At 47.0% G+C, this 22,364-nt stretch overlaps 1 protein-coding gene across 1 annotated transcript in view; it reads left to right on the top strand.

The window, feature by feature from the left end:
- The first annotated feature begins 5,650 nt into the window (after positions 1 to 5,650).
- LOC147701009 (phospholipase A2 inhibitor gamma subunit B-like) overlaps positions 5,651 to 22,364 on the top strand; it is a 40,163-nt gene continuing 23,449 nt past the window's right edge. The window contains exons 1-2 of the mRNA XM_086929835.1: positions 5,651 to 5,930; positions 8,566 to 8,679. Of these exons, the coding sequence (XP_086785961.1) occupies positions 5,861 to 5,930; positions 8,566 to 8,679 (184 nt within the window). The 5' untranslated portion in view covers positions 5,651 to 5,860. The remainder of the gene's footprint in view (positions 5,931 to 8,565; positions 8,680 to 22,364) is intronic.

Raw genomic sequence — 22,364 nt, 5'->3', positions numbered from 1 at the left:
CTGCCTTCTTGGAAGCATCCAATTTATACAACCTAAATAAGGATTGTATGGACAAAGAGGCGATTGGGTCAAATCTTGAAAAATTAAAGAAAATAGTAACAGAATTCCTTTTCCCCAGTAAATCTAGTAAAAATTCTGGACCTATACCCCATCCATGGTTTAACTCTACTTGCCATAAGGCCAAAAGTCTACTGTTGCCTGCAATCCAATCAAATAAAGAGACGGTTCATGCAGCTAAACAAAGATGGGAGCTGGAAAAATGGGAACCTCTAAAAACATATCTTGGGGAGAGGGATATGCGATCCTTTTGGGGTATTGTTAATTGGGGTACTACTGATCCAAGGAAAGCATTAGAACCCACTTTGGGAGAAGAGATCTGGCTGGACCATTTTGAATCACTGTACAAGGACCCAGAGAGCAACAAGCTTTTTTCACCTGCCCATCATGTGGAGGTTGCTTGTATGCCCACTATATCTTTGCAGGAAGTAAAAGCTGCAATAGAGAGAGTAGCCCCCGGCAAAGAACCCGGTTTAGATAAAATCCCAGGGGACCTCTATAGGAGCGAACCAAGTGTTTGGGCCCCGTATCTCTGGGTTTCTTTCAATGCAATTGTGGCAGGGATGAAGATCCCCACAAGTTGGACAGGGGCAGAAATAATCCCCATTTTTAAAAAGGGTTCCCCCTTATTGCCGGGTAATTACAGACCCATTAGTTTGATTGACATCTCAAAGAAATCTTTGCACGAATCCTATTATTAAGACTCCAAGCTTGGATGGACAACGAAAGTATTCTCTCCCCATTTCAGGCTGGGTTTAGGGAGAAAATATCAACTCTGGACCAGGTTTTAAGACTGCAACTGCTCCACTGGAAGACGGTCCGTCTCGAGAGGGGCAGTTTGTACCTGATATTTGTTGACCTCAGGTCAGCCTTTGACCTGGTCCCAAGGGCTAAACTATGTTCCGTTCTAAACGACCTGGGGGCCCCGGCGTATCTTATTCACCTCATTCAGCGATTGCATGAAAACAACTTTGCACAAATACGATTTGGTAAAGACGGCGGACTCTCGGCACCTATTCCAATTAAACGAGGTGTGCGCCAGGGTTGCGTACTCGCCCCAACTTTGTTTAGCCTTCACGTAAATGACTTGATAAATGCCCTGTTAGAAGAGAAAGACCTAGATGTCCCCAAACTAGCTGGGAGAAGAATTTCAGCAATGATGTTTGCTGACGATACGCTTTTGGTATCGAAATCTCCCATAGGGATCCAAAGGGTTTTGGACAGATTCCAGTTGTTCTGTGAGGAGAGAGGGCTTGAGATGAACCTCCAGAAAACGAAATTTGTGGTTTTTAATAAGCCAAAGGGTACACGTCTAAACCCTATTCTAAAAAAGGAACCCCTAGAAAGAGTAACATCTTTTCTGTATCTAGGAATCACAATTACAGACACCATGGACTGGGGGGCTCACATAGGGAAAGCATCACTAAAGCTAGCCCAATCAACCGGGGGAATAATGAAGGTATTTAACAATATAAGTAGGACTGCTGTCAGCCCGGCACTGGAAATTTATAAAGTTCAGGCATGTGGGGGTGCCCTTTATGGAGCAGAACTCTGGGGCCACTGCAAGCCTAAAATCCTAATCCAGTCTGAGAATGGCTTCTTTAGGAATCTCTTTAGGATGCCACGCAGTACTCCCTTCGTTCCCCTCCGATTAGACCTGGGGTTGATGGAGATGGAGGCGGTTTTATGCCTCAGACCACTTCTATATTGGCGATGCTTATGGTCGACCCCGGAGCTTCTAATATATAGAGAGGAACTGTCGGAAGTCCTAGCTATTAGTGGCGCAGTAAAGCTCCCTTGGTTTGCTCATATTAAGCACCTGCTAACTAGTATGAGGATGGGGGACTGTTGGTCTGACCCCGAGGCATCATGCCTGTGCGTTACAAAAAAATCACCTAAAGACCATTTACACGGATTATAGAATGTCCTTGCTCCACTCTAATCCTAATCTGTGCAAATCTTCTCAAACCTTCCTGGAAATTAAGACCACTCCAGTCTTTGAAAGGGCCATCAATCTTATTAAGCCCCCGGCAGCCAGGAAGTTGTTTCTACAGTTCAGATTTGGAGTCCTGCCCTTACGCTGCGTGACTGCTAAATGGACGGCGCAGAAAGAGGTCAGGTGCACTGTTTGCAATCATTCTGATGAAACTGAACTTCATGTTTTCTATGAGTGTCCGGGTTACAACAAATCAAGAAAGAGATGGCTTGTCCAGATTTGCAGGAATCTAGGTAGTAGAAGATGTGAGAAACTTTCAGGATCTTGAAAACTGATTCCAGGACCTCAATTGTTTACTGTGTAGCAGGGTTTCTTTTCTCCATATGGTGTACAAGAAGGGCCCTTACATGTTAACAACAGATAAGAATTGGCCGTTAACTTACACAAATGTACGCGACATAAGATTCCCCCATGTGTTTAAAAGTTATGATGTACCGCATTCCAAGCTGCTCCAACATGTACATCACAATTATGGGTGGGAAAAGTAGAAAGGATTGTTGTAGGAGTCTAAAGATAGGCTGGTTAATGCATTATGCATTTTATTCTTTCTCAATGAGATCCTATGGCTTACTACCAATAAGAATAATGGGAAGAATGAAATTGCTTGTGATCTCGGAAAATATGGCATTTAATTGACGATGTAAGATGGAACTTACCTTATATGAAACCATTAACTAATGTACAGGATTTTTATCATTACTTTTATCATTGCGGTTTTTAACATGTCATTTTAACATTGCTGTTATTTATTTTTGCACTTACTGGGCCATGTTGGCCGTAATAAAGATCGACTTGACTTGAATTGCTAAGCAATAGGCACAGTGGAGCTTCAGGGGTTCTTAGAAGGGGTGAAACAACAACAAAACCTCATTAACAAGGAAAAGGTCTTTAAAAGACCTGTGAAGTCCTTGGTTGCGGCTGTGTGTGTGCCCGGGAAGCTGTCTCATCCAGGCTGCCATATATGACGGGGGGAGGGCTGAAGCCCTTTGAGTCCAATGGGGGTTGCGCGCCTGTGCCTTATTGTAGTGCTGTGGAGTAATGCCTCTCTGCTAAGAAGCGCAGTATTTTTTTTATTGCAGCTCAGTAAGAAGAGTTAGTACTGCTCTCTGGCACTGCTACTGAGCAGTGACAGTACTGGCCAACATCAGTCTTGCTGAGAAGTGCTTGTACTACTCTACAGCAGTGCTGCTTTGAAGTGTAAGTACTGTCTTGTTGCAGTGATGTGGGGAAATGCCAGTACTGCTCAAATACTTCCTGCTGAGAGGGCCTGATGTGGCTTTATAGCAGGGCTGCTGTTGGAAAGGACATGTCATGCTCTAAAGTAACGCTGCTGAGAAATCCTGTACTGCCCTATTGCAGTGCTGCTGAGATGTGTCAGTTATGTATTGTTGCAGCCCTTCTTAAAAGTCCCAGTACTGCACTTTAGCAGTGCTGTAAAGACATTCCAGGCAGTTTAGAGAAGTGCCAGTGCTGCTCTATGCACTGTAGAAGTGCCGGTGCTGCTCTATGCACTGTAGAAGTGCCGGTGCTGCTCTATAGCTGCACTGTAGGAGTGCCGGTACTGCTCTATAGCTGCACTGTAGAAGTTGCACTGTAGCAGTGCCAGTGCTGCTCTATAGCTGCACTGTAGAAGTGTCGGTACTGCTCTATACTAGCAGTGTAGAGAAGTGTCAGTGCTGGTCTATGACCTATTGAAGTGCTGGTGCTGCTCTATAGCTGCACTGTAGAAGTGCCAGTGCTGCTCTATAGCTGCACTGTAGAAGTGATGGTGCTGCTCTATAGCTGCACTGTTTAATTGCTGGTGCTGCTCCATACTAGCAATGTAGAGAAGTGCCGGTGCTGCTCTATAGCTGCACTGTAGAAGTGCCGGTGCTGCTCTATAGCTCCACTCTATCACGCCTTTTGAATCAAAGCCTTACCCTTTGGAACTAGGAGTGCCTCAGGGCTCTGCTCTGAGTCCCACACTTTTCAGTCTTTATGTGCAGCCGCTGGCTGCTGTCGCCAAACTCTGGGGTATGACTGTTGTTTCATACGCGGACGACAGGCAGCTGGCAGTTGCTCTCAGTGGGAACTCTGATCCTGATGCCCTGAGGTTCCGTAATGGTCTCCTAGCTGTGGCTGACTGGATGTCTGCCAACGGTCTCCAGCTCAATGCTAAGAAGACTGAGTTTTTGATTGTTGGTAAGCAGATTAGCCTTTGGGGCGATGACTGGTGGCCCCCTGAGTTAGGTGTCACCCCAATCCCGACTCTAGAGGTTAAAAACTTGGGTGTCTGGCTGGATTCAACCCTTTCTTTTTCTGGTCATACCAAGAGAGTTGCAGCAACTTGTTTTGGGATCCTGCGTGGGCTGAGGCCCATATTAAAAGTTTGTGATGCCCCCACTAGGCAGTTGGTTATTCAGGCAACCATCTTGTCCCGACTTGATTATGCTAGTTCCCTGTTATTAGGGGCTAATCAAGCGGAAATTTCCCGGTTGCAACGTGCACAGAATGCTGCTGCCAGGGCCTTGGTGGGACTACCAAGGTTCTGTTCTGTAAAAGCCACAATTCGTGCACTTCATTATATACCGATTAGGCAAAGGATTGATTTTAAGACCCTATGTCTCTCTTTTAAAAACTTGAAGATTTCTTCTCCCCGGATCCTTGAGAACCTTCTTATTCTTACATTCCGTCGCGCACCCTAAGGTCATTGGTGCAAAACTTGGTGGTTATCCCTCGTTTTAAGCTCTGTAGAGTTGGTGGACGATCATTCCATGTTTTGGCCGCAAAACTTTGGAATTCTCTCCCTTTCCACATTCGTGCTCTCTCTGATATACTTAAGTTTAGGAGGGCAATAAAAACCTTTCTATTTCCCTCTGAATACTAGTTTTCGCTCTGCTGCTTCTTTCTGCTGCTCTGAGTAGTGTTGTGTTGCCTCCGCCTATCCGAAGCGCCGGGACGCCCCTTCGCTGGGGCAGCTGCACGCTATAGAAATGTGCGTAACATAACATAACTCTAGAAGTACCAGTGCTGCTCTATAGCTGCACTGTGGAAGTGCTGGTGCTGTTCTATAGCTGCACTGTAGAAGTGCCAGTGTGCTCTAGAGTTAGGGTGACCAGACTTTTAAAGCCAAAAACTGGGACATTTCACAAAAGTACAAGAAGGACTACAATTTTACTTCAAGCGATGAGAGCGCTCCTCAGCAGAAAATTACAGAACAGGCACAAAGAACATAAATAAAGTGCAATTTTTAAACCAAGTAGCTTGCCCTTAATTAAATTGCTTTCTTGAAACAACTGCTAACCACCCCTGCTTTGTAAAACATAAAAAACACCTCCCACCGTTTTCAGTAGACCCTCTTTAAAAACAGGGACAGGAGCTACATTTCTTAAAAGTCGGGGACGCCTGCACCCTATCTAGAGTAGATTTGCTGAGAGTGGCCAGCGCTGCCCCCCAGTGAAATAAAAGAAGTGCATTTTCTCTCCTTCGAACTGAGGGCACGCGCACGGCACGTGCAGAGGGAAGGGTTGCCCCGCGCGTGAAGGCGGAAGCCCCGCCACGACACGAGCACGTGACAGGTCGCGAGGAAGGGCGGTTAAAGACAACTATGCAAACTCTGTGTTGTAACAGGCGCAGGTGAGCCCAGATCGATTCCTAGAAGGAGGAGGCGCGGGGCAGGAGGGGCAGCGCGGCCGCACCCCTCCAGGCCGCACCCCCACTGGAAACACTGCATCCTCACCCAGGCGGCGTGCACGCCCCTCGAAGCATAAATACACCGAGCTGGGAACCACTGGCAGACGGTGCACTCCTGGAAACACCCTGGAAACCATGCAGCTGCAGGGCACACGGAGGGTTGCGCCTCTGCTCACCTGGATCCTGGCGGCCCTCCTTGTGGAAGGTGAGGACCCTGGCCCACCGCCCCGCGAGGCGCGTTATCTACGATGCCTGAAGGGAGGTTCCCACCCTCTCCCTCTCTCTAGAGCTAATATCCCCCCTACGCCTCTGCTGCACGTGAGGTTCCCTCTCACTCTCTAGCATCTATCCGCGCTGCTCTACAGGCCGAGGGCTCTACAGGCTGAAGGTGAGGTTTTCTGTCTCTGGAGCCTTTATTCTCTGTTCCTCATGATGAAAATGCCGCTCCCTAGGCTAGTCCCACTTACTCTGTTCCCTGTATCCTGTCAGCTTTCCTGGCTGCAGATGAGGTTCTCTCTGTTGCCTGTATCCTCTGTCCTCTAAAAGTTGAAGGGGGTACCCTCTCTGTAGAGCCTGTAGCCTCTCTCTTGGCCCCTGGTTGAAAGTGTCCCCTATTACCTGTATGCTTGCTGCTCTCCATGCTGAGGTGAGGGGCTCTCGCTCTGTGTCCTCGCTGCTCCCTGGACAATGATGAGACCTACTCTTCAGCCTTAAGAGCAGAGAGGATACAGGCTACAGCGAGAGGGACCCTTAAGCCAGGAGAGCAGAGAGGATACAGGTTATTAGGGGGTCGCTTTCATCAGGTGGGGAATGGAGGGGGGCGGATAGTGCTTGTCCAGTCACCCTTACCGTTCAAGTAATTCTAGCATTTTTGTAGTCCCCCCTCCCCCCCTTTTTTGCATCAGCACGAAGAGGTCACTCTTCCTCATAGCATGGCCTGTAATGTGTAGAACAAAAGTTAGTTAATTCTTTAAATTAATATCTTAGTTTTATGTTGATGACAATTTGATACAACACTTTAAATCTGATTCAGAAGTCATGTGGGCAAGAGTGAGGCAACTCAGTTTGTGGTGGGCACTATGTGTAATAATAACAGTTTTAATGCTCAATAATAATTATTATTATTATGAATATTAAGACTGAGCCTGCAGACATACCTAGACATCCTACTTGCAGGTGCCGACAAATCGAACTTTTCACCTCTTTGAAAAGTCTTGGCATGTGAACATCAGTGTACCCCTCACTCAAGGTTATCTGTCCACATTTCCTAAACACAGGCCAGGCCAAAAAGCCAAAGTCAGTCCTGGTCCTGGCTGCCTGATATCCAGTGCAGTCAGTATGGACGCCCTAATGGGGGCTCCATAGAAAACTCTACCTGGCCTTTGCCTTCCGTCAGATTGGTAATATGGAAAGATGTGTAAGGCCAACACCTCAGGCAAGCTGACATGCTGACTCGGCCGGTGGTCGCTGTAGCACAGACCTTGGCAACGCATTGCTTTGTGAAGAATGACATGAAGGTGCCCCTTCTGGTGGTTTTCCAAATTAAACTGAACGGAATGTGTATGATCAAGCAGAAACAGCAGGGGGCGATGGTCCCTCCTCTCTATCCGTGAGCGCGTGCCCTCTGTCTCAGAGCACAGGTCCTTTCCGTCTGGCTGCACCCTGTGTGTGCTCTGCTCACCTTGTGCTTACCTGGAAGCTTTATCGTCTGCCATGATGGCACTCTCGCATGCCAGGCTCTGGCGGTTTCACTGCCCGGGTAGAGCACCTGCCAGGCTAAATTGCTCTCCACATGGCTCAGCATTTGGTGCTTTTCAGCCTCCAGAGCTGCATAAGTGCAATTCATATGGGAGAAAACTAGCAAAGAGTGGATTAATCTTAAAGTGAAAATCTAGAAAAACACAAATACTACAAAACAGGAGCCCTCATTATGACTACAGATGCGGTTTTCCTGCTTTTTCTATTATGTATCTAATGAATATATTTTTATTTTTTCTCAACGGTGTGTGTGAGACTTTATATAATTCATCTGTGTGTAATTTATAATTAAAACGTCTTCTATTTGAATCTATTTCATTTTCTCCTTTTATCTACCTTTCTCTTTTTCCTCTCTCCTATTACTTTTTTCCCACAACCTCTTTTTTCTATTCATGATATGCTTTTCATACTGAATATTTAAATTATCTTTTTTTAAGAGCTTTTGTGAATCTTTTCTGATATAAATATTTAATCGTCATTAATATGTAAATACCGGGCCTGATGAGCTTTTCTCAGGTTGTTATTATTGCGGTCTAATAATAATATGGACTTCTTTCAAGCTGCTAATGCATTCGTAAACTTTAGTTGTAAAACATCAATACATATGTATGAAATAAGCCATTTGTAGCACTGAGACATTTTAATAGAATTAGTGTTTTCCATTCACAGCACAATTCATTTTAGTGCCCATTTTCAGGCTAATGACAAACAACTTGTGGCAATGAGAATCCGTCTCTTCTGAAGACAGTAAAGATAAATATACATGTAGAAAGGTTTAAATAAATTCCCGGCCATGCTTCTCCGGGTCTCTAAGCTCAGATGGGGTCACAGCAAACACCTCCACCTGGAGTGACGAAATCTGTATCAGTGCAGGACGTCATGAGCTGATGCCACAGCTGCCTTCTTGTACTTACAGAGGAAGACACTCTATCGTATTTATAACCGCCAAGTGACTTGTCCTTTCTTACACGTCTGGTAAATGCAAGTCACAATAAAATAATTTTATTCATAAAAGTGGAGACACAGGGAGATTATAATGTGTAAGTGAGATTAACACAAAGTTTCTCCATTTTATCTTCCAGGCGAGGCCCTCTCCTGTGTGGAATGTACGAGCAACATAGACTGCACGACCCCTAGCGTTACCTGCCCCAGCCCCTCTGATATTTGTTATACTAAATACACCGAAACTACCTCTGGTAAGTAGGTTTCAAATAAATGGGGTCCCAGGCAGTAGGTACACAACGGCTACTAAAATGCACTATTCAGTCCATGTATGTTTCGGCTTCAGACTTTTGTAATCTAGAGTAATTTTCAGGACGAAAACAGATTTTCAGACATTTACAGATTAACTCATTTTTCCACCTAGCTAATGGGATTTATATTTCAGCGAACAGGATATCCATTACCATTGTTAGGGAGTAACCAGTCTGCCAAGATCCAAACCACGGCCTTTGTAACTTGTAAACAAGGAAACTGCCTCATTATAGAAGAGGACTCTTATAGGAGCCATGGCAAATGTTTTAACCTTTTACTTAAACAGAAAATGCAGAAGGATGAGCCTGTAAACCTAGTGCATTTCTCGAGATTCACATGGAATTGCATTTTTAAATTATAACCTGTAGAAGTAGGCTTTTAATGGGCACACTCAAAACTAGGGGAAATCGGTAGAGAATGAATCGCAGATACTGTTATTACCAGGGTCTAAGGTTCTGTTATATCAAAGACCCTCATTCACATGCTCCAAATAGTAAAGTATATCTTGGTTCTCCGCTCTGTTGGCTATGTGAGAAGCCTCATCATTGGGTCTTTTATCACTCGAACACTGGGTTCTCCAAGTGATCCCCTTTTTTCACCCGGAGGTGGACCGTCTGGTTTTGACAATTGTGATAAAAAGTGAGAAAATGTTCTAGCGAAGTGTGAGTTAAAAATACCTCCTGTCCTCAGTTTGAAACTTTAACTACTGAGGAGGGGGTAAGATGATGGGTGGGGTGGTGCTGTGGTGGAAGTGCTTCGGTTCCACCGTACCTGGTGATAGACCGTCAACATATTTCGCCCCTAGGTAGGCCTCGGGGGTCTGTGGGCCTTCTTTAGGACCAGATCGAGGATGGCTATTGTCAGGAATAGCCTGCGACAGGTAAGTATGTTACTCACCAATCTTCATCGAGCTCAGCCGCTCCTGTTTGTTTTAGAGTCACAGTTGGCAATTTAGTCTATGACTCTGGAGAGATATAAGACAGTACAGATATAAATACTCACATGCATTTCATACAATACGATGTAGGTATCATGATGTTTCGTTTTAATAAAATCAATTTAATTAACTTGGTACAGCTGGACCAAGGAAAGTTTTGTGATTGCTGTGGTTAGTGTTCTAAAATAACTGGTTTGGCTTGTGAATAAATTATGAAGTTGTATAGTACTGCTGTAGTGTGGGGAAATTCCCCTATTGTGATGAGTATGTCTGAGCGCTATCAATAATGCCGCTCGGAGTGCATTTTATTCTTGGGGATTAAGGTCATAGTTATCTCGCTCACAATACTTTCTGAAGCATTTGTAAGATTAAAGTCAATGTAATGTGGCGGCACTTGGTATGGCTTGGGATGGTCAGTGTGTTACTAGTTACTACAGGGAGATTAGGCAAACTAAATATGGATTAAAATATTCTTATGGATACCTGTTAGTGTGCTAAATGTGCGAATGAGGCGAAGTTATGAAAAGGTGTTAAAATATGACATTATATTTTAGGAAAGGAAGCCTGGTTAGATATTAGACATTGTGCAGGGTGACCGAATTACAAACCGTAGCACACAAATGCATGTTACATGCACGTTTGTATGTCACTTAATTTGTGACTTGATGACGGCTATTACGGGGATATATTCTGAAAATAGAATAGCATCTCTTTGAAAGTGGTCTCCTTGACAGGGTGGTTTAGCAACGATAATGATGGCACCGTATGTTATGGTGTGTTATATGGTGCGTCCGCTGACATTCCTCAGAGGTGGTGTACCTCTTATAAGTATAAATCTTGGTCTAACCTCTGGGGATGACGTGGTTTTATGCTGTTATGCATAGTTTTATTATTCTGATTTGTGCTTTTTTGTTATGTTGGAACTGGGATTTTCAGTGCATTACAGAGAGCCAGGGTATATTATCATTTAAACGATGGTCATAGGTCTTCAGGCGGTACACCCGACCGCTGTTCCTATTCAAAGAGGATGCGTTCTGCATTGTAGTTCTTTGTGGGAAGGGTTTCCAAAATGACCCGTTTTATGTCCTCGGTAATGTGTTTCATATTGAGAAAGTGAGTGCTCATCCGGGTGGTGTATTTTCCGCATTTGATGTTACTCTGGTGCTGGCAAATCCTGTTTTGCTTTCCTGCAGGTCATAACAATGTACTTAAGACTACAGGGACAGATAATCATGTAAATAACGTGAGTTGTATTGCAGTTGGTGTGGTATTTGATCACCCATACCAAATTTTCACTTACACTCTTGGTAGTTTTAGTAAGTTTGCAAACAGAGCAGGATCTACATGGGTAATGACAAAGGATGGGTGGTAAGTTCCACATTGTTGTCTGTTTTTATTTATTATTATTTTTTTTTTGTGGTGGTCTTGTGTGGACTAACAGGTCCTGGATATTCCTGATTCTTTTGTTGGCAAACCTTGGTTTTGGCCTGTTAAATGTTCCTGATAAGATACGCCAGTGTTTATTGACTGCTTTTTTTAGGTCGAGACCTTCTTAGGCTGCGCTTGCGCAATCTCGCAGGGAGAGATCTTATGTTAGAGTGTGGGGGCTTGAACCCGCCTCTCTTCTCTATTGGCTGGCTTCCTAAACGGAGGCCAGCCATTGGAGGAGAGGGGCATCACTCCGTTCAAGCCGGATTCGGGGTGTGTTTTTTTCGTTTCTTCCTCTCCTCTTCCCATTGGCTGGAATTTTACCTTCCAGCCAATGGGAAAAGGAGAGAACGAAAAACACACCCCCGAATCCAAAAATGCCGCTGCGTTTTTCCGAGTCATTCCTGCCTCGCCTCGGAGAAACATGGTGGTGTTCGTCTGCCCTCCTGACGGCTTGCAGCATCCTCCCGCCTCCCTCGCCACCTCTCGCACTTCCTGGGCACTGCGGAGCTCCCCCCGGGCGCTTCAGTGATACACAGGCCTTGGTGGTAGTTTGTGCAGTGTCTGCCAAGGCCCGTCTCTGCTAGTGCGTGTGACTCACCCAGTGACTCGACCAGTACTAATATTCTGTGGCACCATCAGCCTGACTCATAGCCTGCACCATAGCCGTCCAGTGAGAGGCCCCCCCCTTCACACCCTCCGCGGCCACTCCACCGAGGGACCTCGCCCTGGAGTTTGAACACCTCCAAGGCGCTATCGATTTGGAAGCACATCCCGCGAGTCACCGCCGCAATACTAGAAATCTCATAAGGGAATATCTGAGAGGAGCACTGTCTGCCTCTGGGAACCGGGACGGAGGTCTAGGGGGGACTCCACCTGGCCTTTGAGTATTGTTTGTGGCCCATTGCGGGAATCTCCTGCTGACTGACCGTGGAGCGCTTGTTGTTGGTGCAGGGAGTTGCGATTACTTCTCGGGAAAATACATACATTCAAAACCATACATATTTAGGAGTGCCAGTCCTGCGTTTTAGGTTAATGATGCAGCTGCATTTTGAATTCATTCCCACGCAGGGGCGGCACCCCATTCACTTGAAAGTAATGTTGGTAAAGGGGCGTATTCTTTCCCACTACATTATGTGGCGTGGTTTGAGACCAGACGATAGCCGTAGCTACTCTTTTCTGAACAAACTGAGATCATGGGCAGGACCTTAATGTAAACGCGGCTTCTCCGCTTGACCGAATCGTTTGATCTTGTGCTCATGAGCGGCCATTTCCATGTGCGCGCCAAAATGTGAGCGTTTTTTAAAGTGGATCTGCGCCATTAACTTAAATATGATCTCAGAATATGGATGGGCTCAAGTCGCTGAACCCTCTGCTCCTGCCATATCAGCGACAATGGCATCAATCGCATGGTTCGCCAGATGCACGGCCTGCGCACCCTCTACATCGGCCAGTACGTGCGCATCGTGGACAAGGGGCTGGAGCTGATTGCTGACCATCTCTCAAAGCTCACTGGGATAAACTTGTACCGCTGCACCTGCATCCCAAAGCGCGGCCTGGAGCTGCCCTGCCTTAAGGTGCTCAACCTGGGCCTCTGGCAGATGACCGAGAGCGACAAGGGGAGGTTAGGTCGCACAGGACACTTAATCTACTTATGCCCTTGCTCGCCTTCCAGCGGTGGCGCTTAATATTTCAATTCCCTAAATATCGGAAATTAATGTTTGTGTAGCGCATGCATTTACTTTGTAAAATACTTGTCTAAATGATGCAGCCACGTGTGCCAAGATTACAAAGGCATTGAGGGTACGGGAGGTATCCGCTAAACAAGACACACAGCCATCATCAAATAAATTATGCTCGCATATTTATTTTACAGCTTGTAAAATTTGCGAGCCTGCCAGTCTCTTGCTAAACAGTGCAAGAAATTAAAGGCAATACGGGCCTCGGCGGGGCTGTTAAATCACGTGCAGCGGAAGAAGGTCAAATGAGGGGGTGGAGTGCGTGCTGCTTGGACCTCGAGACAGTCAATTTTGGCACCCTTCATGCTTCATCTATGCCCTTGTTGGATCTCTGTACCGTGTGCATACCCAGTGCCCCTGGTGGTCAAATGTGTCCTATCTCAGATTTAAATGGTGCAAACTCGACCCGAAGGTATTGGAGCCGTATTCATGAGTCTTGCAGTGAGACCACTACTCCTCTTTTCTCGGCCGCACCTTAACAGACAATTAATGGATTCCAAGTGTGTTATTTTTTCCCCCAATATCAGCACTGCTAAAAGTCGAGTTCCTCGGTCACAATCGGATGCTGTACTTTTCATGGTAGGGTCAGCTCGCACACCTCACTTCCCTCTCTCCTCCCCCTGCTCTCGGCCCTCCCTCCCTGCCTCTCTCAGGCTCTCCCTCCGGTCGGTGCCTCCTGCCTCCAGACACTGCTGCCCGGGACCCTCAAATGAGCCTGGCCTCCGACCCCCCTGGTGGGGGCTTCACTTCCGGCCACCTTGGGAGAGTGCCTGAGTGGGATTGGAACTCTAGGTGGGTGTGTCGTGGGGGCCGCCCGCCTCCGTCACTGCTCTTCCGTGTCTGGTGATTTTGAGGTGGTGGTAGTGATGGGTGGGGGAGGGGTCGTGTGTTGTAGGGTCTGTTCTTTTCCCAGTGGGATTGGATTGCGTAAAGTTGCCATTTTTGTTTGCCGTTCCCCGACTTATGTGTGTATGTAACTTTACAGGCCCGGGTGGAAACTCTGGCGGGGTCTGTGCAGTTGTAAATATGTCTTTTGTGCGGTGAGCATTGGCAGGGTGTCCTTTCCCAGCGTGTGATTACTTGTGTTCACAAGTCAGGGATGTTTCACGAGTTAAGAGTTATGTACAGTATCTGTAGCTTGTTGCTCTTCGGCAGTGAGGAGTGTGTGGCCGGGTTGTGTTTGCAGGGTACTGTGTGCGTGTGGCTGTAATGCTTGAAGGATGTGGTGTGTGCGTGTGGCTGTAATGCTTGAAGGCTGTGGTGTGCGTGTGGCTGTAATGCTTTGAGGCTTTGGTGTGTGCGTGTGGCTGTAATGCTTGGAGGCTGTGGTGTGTGGATGCTTAGAGGCTGTGGTGTGTGTGTGGCTGTAATGCTTGGAGGTTGTGGTGTGTGCGTGTGGCTGTAATGCTTGGGGGCTGTGGTTTGTGTGTGTGGCTATAATGCTTGGGGGCTGTGGTGTGTGGCTGTAATGCTTGGAGGCTGTGGTGTGTGCGTGTGGATGCGTGGAGGCTGTGGTGTGTGCGTGTGGCTGTAATGCTTGGAGGCTGTGGTGTGTGGTTGTAATGCTTGTGGGCTGTGGTGTGTGCGTGTGGCTGTAATGCTTGGGGGCTGTGGTGTGTGCGTGTGGATGTAATGCTTGGAGGCTGTGGTGTGTGCGTGTGGCTGTAATGCTTGGAGGCTGTGGTGTGTGCGTGTGGCTGTAATGCTTGGAGGCTGTGGTGTGTGCGTGTGGCTGTAATGCTTGGAGGCTGTGGTGTGTGCGTGTGGCTGTAATGCTTGGAGGCTGTGGTGTGTGGCTGTAACGCTTGGAGGCCGTGGTGTGTGGCTGTAACGCTTGGAGGCCGTGGTGTGAGGCTGTAATGCTTGGAGGCTGTGGTGTGTGGCTGTAATGCTTGGAGGCTGTGGTGTGTGGTTGTAATATTTGTGGGCTGTGGTGTGTGCGTGTGGCTGTTATTCTTGGGGGCTGTGGTGTGTGCGTGTGGCTGTAATTCTTGGGGTTTGTGGTGTGTGGCTGTAATTCATGGGGGCTGTGGTGTGCATGTGGCTGTAATTCTTGGGGGCTGTGGTGTGCGTGTGGCTGTAATTCTTGGGGGGTGTGGTGTGCGCATGTGGTTGTAATGCTTGGAGGCTGTGGTGTGCGCGTGTGTTTGTTTTGCTTGGGGCCTGTGGTGTGCGCGTGTGGTTGTAATGCTTGGGGGCTGTGGTGTGTGTGCATGTGGCTGTAATGCTTTGGGGAGCTGTGGTGTGTGCGTGTGAATGCTTGGAGGCTGTGGTGTGTGCGTCTGGCTGTAATGCTTGGAGGCTGTGGTGTGTGCGTCTGGCTGTAATGCCTGCACAAAGTAATGGTGTTTGCACAATTGCGCGTGTTCGTGCTCCTCCATCGGCACCGAGTGCAACCCGTCTCTAGCTTGTGTTGGGTGTGATTGTTAAAGTGGATGTTCCGGAGAGGATGCGGCCCCTGGTGCCGGCTGATGGGCATTGAGACGTGTGCGTATGGGTGGGCCTCGGCTGTCCTAGTTTTCCCCTCAGTCTGAGGTGTGTGCTTGGAAGTGTTTGCATGAGAGCAGGACGTTGTGTCCCCAGCCTAGTGCGAGTCAAGGGGTGTTGCGTATCACACCCTTTTTGCCTGTAAAGACATCCTGGTGTTCACTGTTCGTGGGGAGACATGCAGTCTGCTGGTGTCTCATGCGCGTGTGGTGATGTTTGTGGTTTGCACTCCAGGCTTTGTTCTGCGCCTTGTGCTGGCCGGGGCACTATGCAGCATTTCAATATCTGTGTAAAGCCCCATTTGCGGAAAAGCATGCAGCATGTTGTCTCCCCGAGCCCCCCGGATTTGGGACCCCCCCCATCTCCCCAGGGGAGAGTGCTGAGGAGCCGCAGCCGGCGCGTGAGCAAGCTCCTGAAGCCGGAGTCACAGCCCGTGATGGAAGACCGTGCGGCCCCGGGGGTCATTGGGGTGCTCCGTCCCGCGCCGGCCGCCCATCGCCAGCCAGGGCGGGCACCGCCAGCACCAACGTGGCGCACAGCGGGCCCAGGCACCAGCAGAGGAGGAACAGCAGTGGGAAGCCGGCTGGTATTTTTCGCTTTTCTTGCCTCTGTTCCCTTCCTGTGCGTGATTTTCTTGCCTCTGTTCCCTGCTTGTGATCGTTTTTTCTTGCCTCTGTTCCCTGGGGCGTTACTGGGCAGAGATGGGCGTGTGGCTGACCCAGACTGAGGTAAGCAACTGGTGAGCTCTGGGAGTTGGTGGTGGCCTCGAATAACCTATTTGTAAATAAGGAGACTCCCCGAGGTGAGGGTGTGGCTCTGTGTGTGTGTGGCTCTGTGTGTGTGTGTGGCTCTGTGTGTGTGTGTGGCTCTGTGTGTGTGTGTGGCTCTGTGTGTGTGTGTGGCTCTGTGTGTGTGTGTGGCTCTGTGTGTGTGTGTGGCTCTGTGTGTGTGTGTGGCTCTGTGTGTGTGTGGCTCTGTGTGTGTGTGGCTCTGTGCGTGTGTGGCTCTGCGCGTGTGTGGCTCTGCGCGTGTGTGGCTCTGCGTGTGTGTGGCTCTGCGTGTGTGTGGCTCTGCGTGTGTGTGGCTCTGCGTGTGTGTGGCTCTGCGTGTGTGTGGCTCTGCGTGTGTGTGGCTGTGTGCGTGTGTGGCTCTGCGTGTGCGTGTGGGGGACTCTGTGTGTGGCTGTGTGTATGTGGCTCTGTGTGTATGTGGCTCTGTGTGTGTGGCTCTGTGTGTGTGGCTCTGTGTGTGTGGCTCTGTGTGTGTGGCTCTGTGTGTGTGTGTGTGTGGCTCTGTGTGTGTGTGTGTGGCTCTGTGTGTGTGTGTGTGGCTGTGTGTGTGTGGCTCTGTGTGTGTGTGTGTGGCTCTGTGTGTGTGTGTGTGTGGCTCTGTGTGTGTGTGGCTCTGTGTGTGGCTCTGTGTGTGTGTGTGGGTCTGTGTGGGTGCAAATGCAACAGGTCTCGCATTTGCAAGAGATTAAGCTATTGGCATTGTAAATGACAATGCCATTTATTTATCTGTTTTTAAAACCAACACATAAATAAAAATGTTGTCATTTACAATGCCAATAGCTCTAACTTTTGCAGAGGCGAGACCGTTGCATTGCAAAATCTTGTTTCACTGGGTTAGTGACTGAACTGTAGGTTATGACGCACGTCAGGACTGGCTTATTTTCTTTGATATTCGTGTCTATGAGATTGTCCCTATGTTTGTGTCGTGCTCTTTTCTGGCATTTTCCAAACCCTAAAGCTGAATTGAAATAAACTTCAGGAAAGAAAAATATCTTCCTTTTCTGCGTGACAGTTTATCACAGTGTTTTAATCGTATTTCCACTGCACTTTTTTGTAAATAACCTCACTGGACCCTTCTCCTCAGTTCAGTTCAGTTTCAACTTATTTCGGCTAATATAGCCATAAAAGCAGGAAGTACAAAAAAAACATTTCCAGACAAATATATACAGTGCCCTATACCAACAAATAATCACATGAACAGGTTACAATTAATAGAAAGGGGCAAATAGACAATTGATCCATATCAATAATTTAACAATACTGCGTTAAAATCTAGATCTCACTTTATAATTTAAAAAAAGTTATTTTCCATAATTTAAAAGCTAGATTAAAAACCAGAGTTTAAAAAACACATTTGTAAAGTAAACTCTGTGCAATCTATACTAACTTATGCAGGATGGAGAAGACTACGGACTCCAACATTACATTACAGCTTGTGGCCAAGCCGTTTCCTAATGAGGTACACATTAAATAAAAACCTACTTGTGCAAAACACTACCAGTTGTGAGGTATTAGACTTGATAATACGCTCTGCCTCTTTGTATGATCTAATGCCCCTATTTTGCAAAGAGGTCTAATCCAACGATTCCTAGTTAACTTATAGACTGAGCAGAAAAACAATAAATGGACATTGTCTTCCTCTGCCTTTAGAGAGCAGAGGGTACAAAGACCATTATCATTTTTACCCCCCCCCCCATCTGCATGTATTAGCATTCGTTTGGAGCACCCCATATCTAAATTGCAGGTACAACATTTTTGCTAATGGTGGTCCTATCTCGTCCATAAATGGTTCAAATGCAGCATTATCCTTTACAATCAGAAATTTCTGAGTCGGTGTGCCAGTGGATGAACTAGTAGCTCACCATCGACATAAGACCAGTAAATGGACTTTAGGAACTTTTTACACAAGGGTGTCATATTCTGGGGTTCATCCCAAAAATGGGACAACCCTAACCTAATACACCAAAGGGAAATATGTTTTAACCAAGCGATTTTCTTATACTCATCGATCTTGATAATTTCTATCAATCCCCTTTTATAGTTTCACAACTCCGGGGTTGTCCATAGCCCTACCCAATACAACAAAGGCCTTAGGATTGCTTGGTAATCTGTCCGTTTGAGATCCAAATCCAGAAACACTGGGACTAGGGGAGTTCTAGTTGGTAATTTAAGCAACCTACGTATAAAGTGATTTTCCTCCTATTCAAAGTTGCTTTTACAACAATGCCCCCGGACCTCAGCACAATAAAGTGCAGCTGATTGGGCCTTTGCCTTAAATACTTCAAGTGCCGGCGTAATAGCTTTAAAATGACTAGCTCCATGCACTTTTAGGATGGGCATCAAATTTTGTTTGAAGGACAATCTACTTTTTACCCCCTCCTCTCGCCCCTCCCACTGCAGACTCCTCCTCTCCTCATCGAACTTGTATGCGCTTGTTTTTGTGTCACTAGGATTTCATTTGTCAGTGTTTATGTGCTTTTTGAAGCACAAAACAGAAACAGAGTGCCATGACTATGCAAAGTAGTGAAGGCATACTAGCCTTGCGCTCTTCAGGTTAAGAAAATCAAGTTTCAAGTCAGCGTATAAGGGTGATTGAAAAACAGGCGAAGCTGGCAGCTGCATCTTGAGGAGTGGCATATGCAACAGATTGTTATTGATTGGCTACGACAATCTATTCATTGCATTTTCATATGTCCTGGTGCTATGTCATTTATTTTATTTTAGTTTCTTCTATAGCGCAGGAATCAATCCCGTAAGGGTATCTCCGCGCTTTGCCAGCTATAGAATGACAGGTAGTGCATCATAGAAGTTAACTAGACAGAAATGCTTCTTGATAAAGAAGGGTCTTTAGTGTCTTTCTAAAAGACAGGTGGTTGGTAGTCATTCTTACTTCAGTGGGAAGTTTGTTCCATAAAGCAGGTCCAACCGCGGAGAAAGCGCGATCTCCTTGTCTGTATTTCTTAGTTGCAGGGGGCTTTAGAAGGGCTTGGTTGCTAGAGCGGAGAGACCTGCTGGGCTGATACAGCTCAAGGGATTGAGACAGATATTTAGGGCTTGCTCCGTAGAGACATTTGTGGGTGGCGAGCAGCCCATGGCGTCTATTGTTTTGAAATTGCACAGTGTACTTCTTGTGGTCCCAGCAGGGCCCCTTTTATGTATGATCAGACACCCACCATGAACACTGGCTTGTGGAGGGACTGAGCGAAGATGTGACCTGCTCTCTGCTGCTGCCTGTCCTGCTGTGAGGACAGAATCACAAGTCCAGACTCTTATTCTGTCCTTGGTTTGTGGGTCCCACAAGTCGTTGGCATCTTTGTATATTTAGCAAGAAGTGCAAATGCATCAGTGAACTACAAGTACGGTTTTGTACAGGGTGTGGGCTAGAAAGAACACCAGAAGGATGGCATAGCTGATATATTCCCGTTTCAAGGTCCCTCTGTAGGTTTAAGGTGGGGGAGTTGGCCTAATGGCTAGGGCGTCCGTCCTCGAATCTGGGGAACTGGGTTTGAATCTCGGCAAGGACGCTGAACATCCTGTGCAAATCAATTAATCTCCCTGTGCCCAACAAAAATGAATGTGTCCTCATGTAATACAACTGGTGCAATGTAAAGCGATCTGAAACCCGATTCGGGTCAAGTTTGCGCTATATAAAACTCTGTAAAAAAAAATAACATAAAATGTGGTACTACTCGTAGGAAGCAGCAGAGAATCGGCCTCATTTTAATGTCCTCCGTGTAGGTGTTACTGTGTCCTCTGACTTGAGCTAGTATTCATAACGCCTTGTGCTTGTCAAAAAGTGCTGTATAGACTGGATTTACACCAGGCACTAGGATGCCAGCGACCAAACCACAGTGAAAGCAGACATCCATGATGAAAATCACGTTGTTGAGACAAGCATAGAAAGGTTTTGACAGGAGAACAAAAAGTGATAAACTTTATGTACAATACATTTTTACGTCTGCCCAGGGCACAAGTCCTAAATAAGAATTGGGGGGATGATGTCACTGGAAGTGACGTCACAACAGGAAGGGACATCACGAAAGGTGGCTTGCACCATCAGGCTCATTGCCTCCTTTCGCTTACCCCTTGAATGCGTTTGCATCTGAGAAGCCAGCGTGCGAGCAGTGTGCTGTGAGCTCCGATCTCGTCCTAGAGAGGCCAAAGAGTGAAGTCCAGCTGTTTGGCAGGGGGGGTCGGAGTCCACCTGATAAAATAAGTGGGCGGACGCCGTCCACCCACGTGGTGCCAAGACTTGAGCCCTGCGTCTGCCAGAAAGTTTAGTACAGCTCAGATATAACTACCACCACGAAAATAAAAAATGTGCTGCCCAAGATCAAACGTGTCAGCAGGGTAGCCGGGAGTTAGGTGCGTTTCAGCATATCTTCTGTCTGGACCCGGCCTGGCCAGAAGCTCTTCCTGTTCTGTTGATTATAATCTGCATGACAGACAGCAGGCAGTCGACAAAGAAGTGCTCACTGTCCTGTAAAGCGAGTCTGAAATGTCCCCAGTCCCGAATGCACACCGTTCAGCCAGCAGTATATTGAGTTGTGTCTTGTAGTTGCTGCAACGATAATTTCTTTCTCCTGTCTAATGCTGATTGCCCCCTCGGGCCTTTAGTATTAGGCAAAATTACATATTGATGACAGCAGAGAACAGAGCTAAAGTTCCAACCATTTTTACATGTTTAATTCCAGCTTAACTTAAAATGGTGTACTTTGCTGTCAAGCAATGAAAGCATTTTTATAAATAATACAAGAAAACTCAGAACACAGCAGTTACTTTGGCTCTGGAGGCCATCCCTTCTTCGGAGTTTTGTCATGTGCACACAGTCGGCGAAAATATGACACCAGTGTTTCTAAAATTAAAATACACCATCCCTTTTCCAATTTTTTAATTTTTTATTTTATTTATTTATTTTTCCCTACCCTGCCTCCACACATATTTCGAATGGAAAGAATAATAACGTTTTTAGATTTGCTTTAGAAATAGCAGGGAAGAGAGTTTCTTGTCTCCCGTCTGCCATTCACTTCACATCCATTCAAGTGGTCTGGGGCAGGTTTTCCGATCCCTTTTCTGTGCTTCGGTTGGACGGCGTTGTACTGGGGCGGGCCCAATACCCGGGCCCCCGTTCTAAACCCGACCACTCACACATCAGAGCCGACCGCGTGTATGTGGGAGGGGTTCCCACACACATGTGAGGGCAATGTCTCTATATAACAAGGCAAGACCGACGGGGGTATTAGGTGAAGTGCGGCCTGCTTGAAAACAGGCGCCAAAATCTGAGTCAGGACCCAGACGTGATATCATGGTCCTGACAGTTGACATTAACCCTGTGATAGCGTCGCTCAGCCTGTTTGGGCGAGGGAGGGTGCACCATCCTTTGAGGGGTCTCTCTGGTGGTCGTGTCTTTCTGGTCGCCCCTTTCCTAATAGAATCTACATGTAAGGCCTCTTTGTGTTTGTCAGAGAGGGTTTGCACAAGCAAGGCCACACAGCAGGGAGCGCGTGCAACAGCAACCGCACAGGCTTCACGGCTGGAATAATACCCCAGGAACCGCTCTGAGTAACAGGTGTTCTCCTGCTCCTATGTAGTTAAATACTCAGTGGTCGAAGATCCCTCCTTTTAACCCCATTTTGCTTCCTCAGCCTATCTTACTCTTTACACCGCTGTCTACGCCACCGCAGCACGTGACCGCCCAGCCTGCCGTCCACCCATGTCTGCTCTCCCAGCTAAAGAGCCCTCCAGTGCACGCTGCTGCGACACATAACGCAATTCAGTTTTAAAATGGCATTATTACCACTCCCTTCTATTTTGTGCACTATTTTACTTTTGCCAGAACATTTTCTATTCGTGTTTGCTTCCTTTTTCATTGTCTTACTCTGCTCTCTCGCTTGCAATGCATTTTCATCCAAACTTTATTGTTAGGTCTCGCCTGACCCAGCGCATGCGCTGGTCTGGCGAGACATTTAGTGAGGGTGACTTAAAATGCTACCATGGCCGGCCTACAGCTTACGTGCATGTGTGAGGGCATGTGCTTACGAGCAGAGGCGCCATATGGCTTTCCTCGTCATGCTCATTAAGCGCCGTGCACATGAACGCAAGCTGTAGGCCATGGTAGCATTTTGATTGCGATCAGTTACACTTTCTCAGCCGCTTTGATGTTCTCGTCGCTCCTTACGTGATTCCCCATTCGTCATATAATGTAATACATCTCGCATAGCGGAGCTCTTTGAACAGTGGATAAA

The sequence above is a fragment of the Lissotriton vulgaris genome, chromosome 7 (genome assembly GCF_964263255.1).
Source record: "Lissotriton vulgaris chromosome 7, aLisVul1.2, whole genome shotgun sequence".
Classification (NCBI taxonomy): Eukaryota; Metazoa; Chordata; class Amphibia; order Caudata; family Salamandridae; genus Lissotriton; species Lissotriton vulgaris.
Note: the sequence above shows the minus strand (reverse complement) of the source record. Positions and strands in the feature narration are given on the sequence as shown.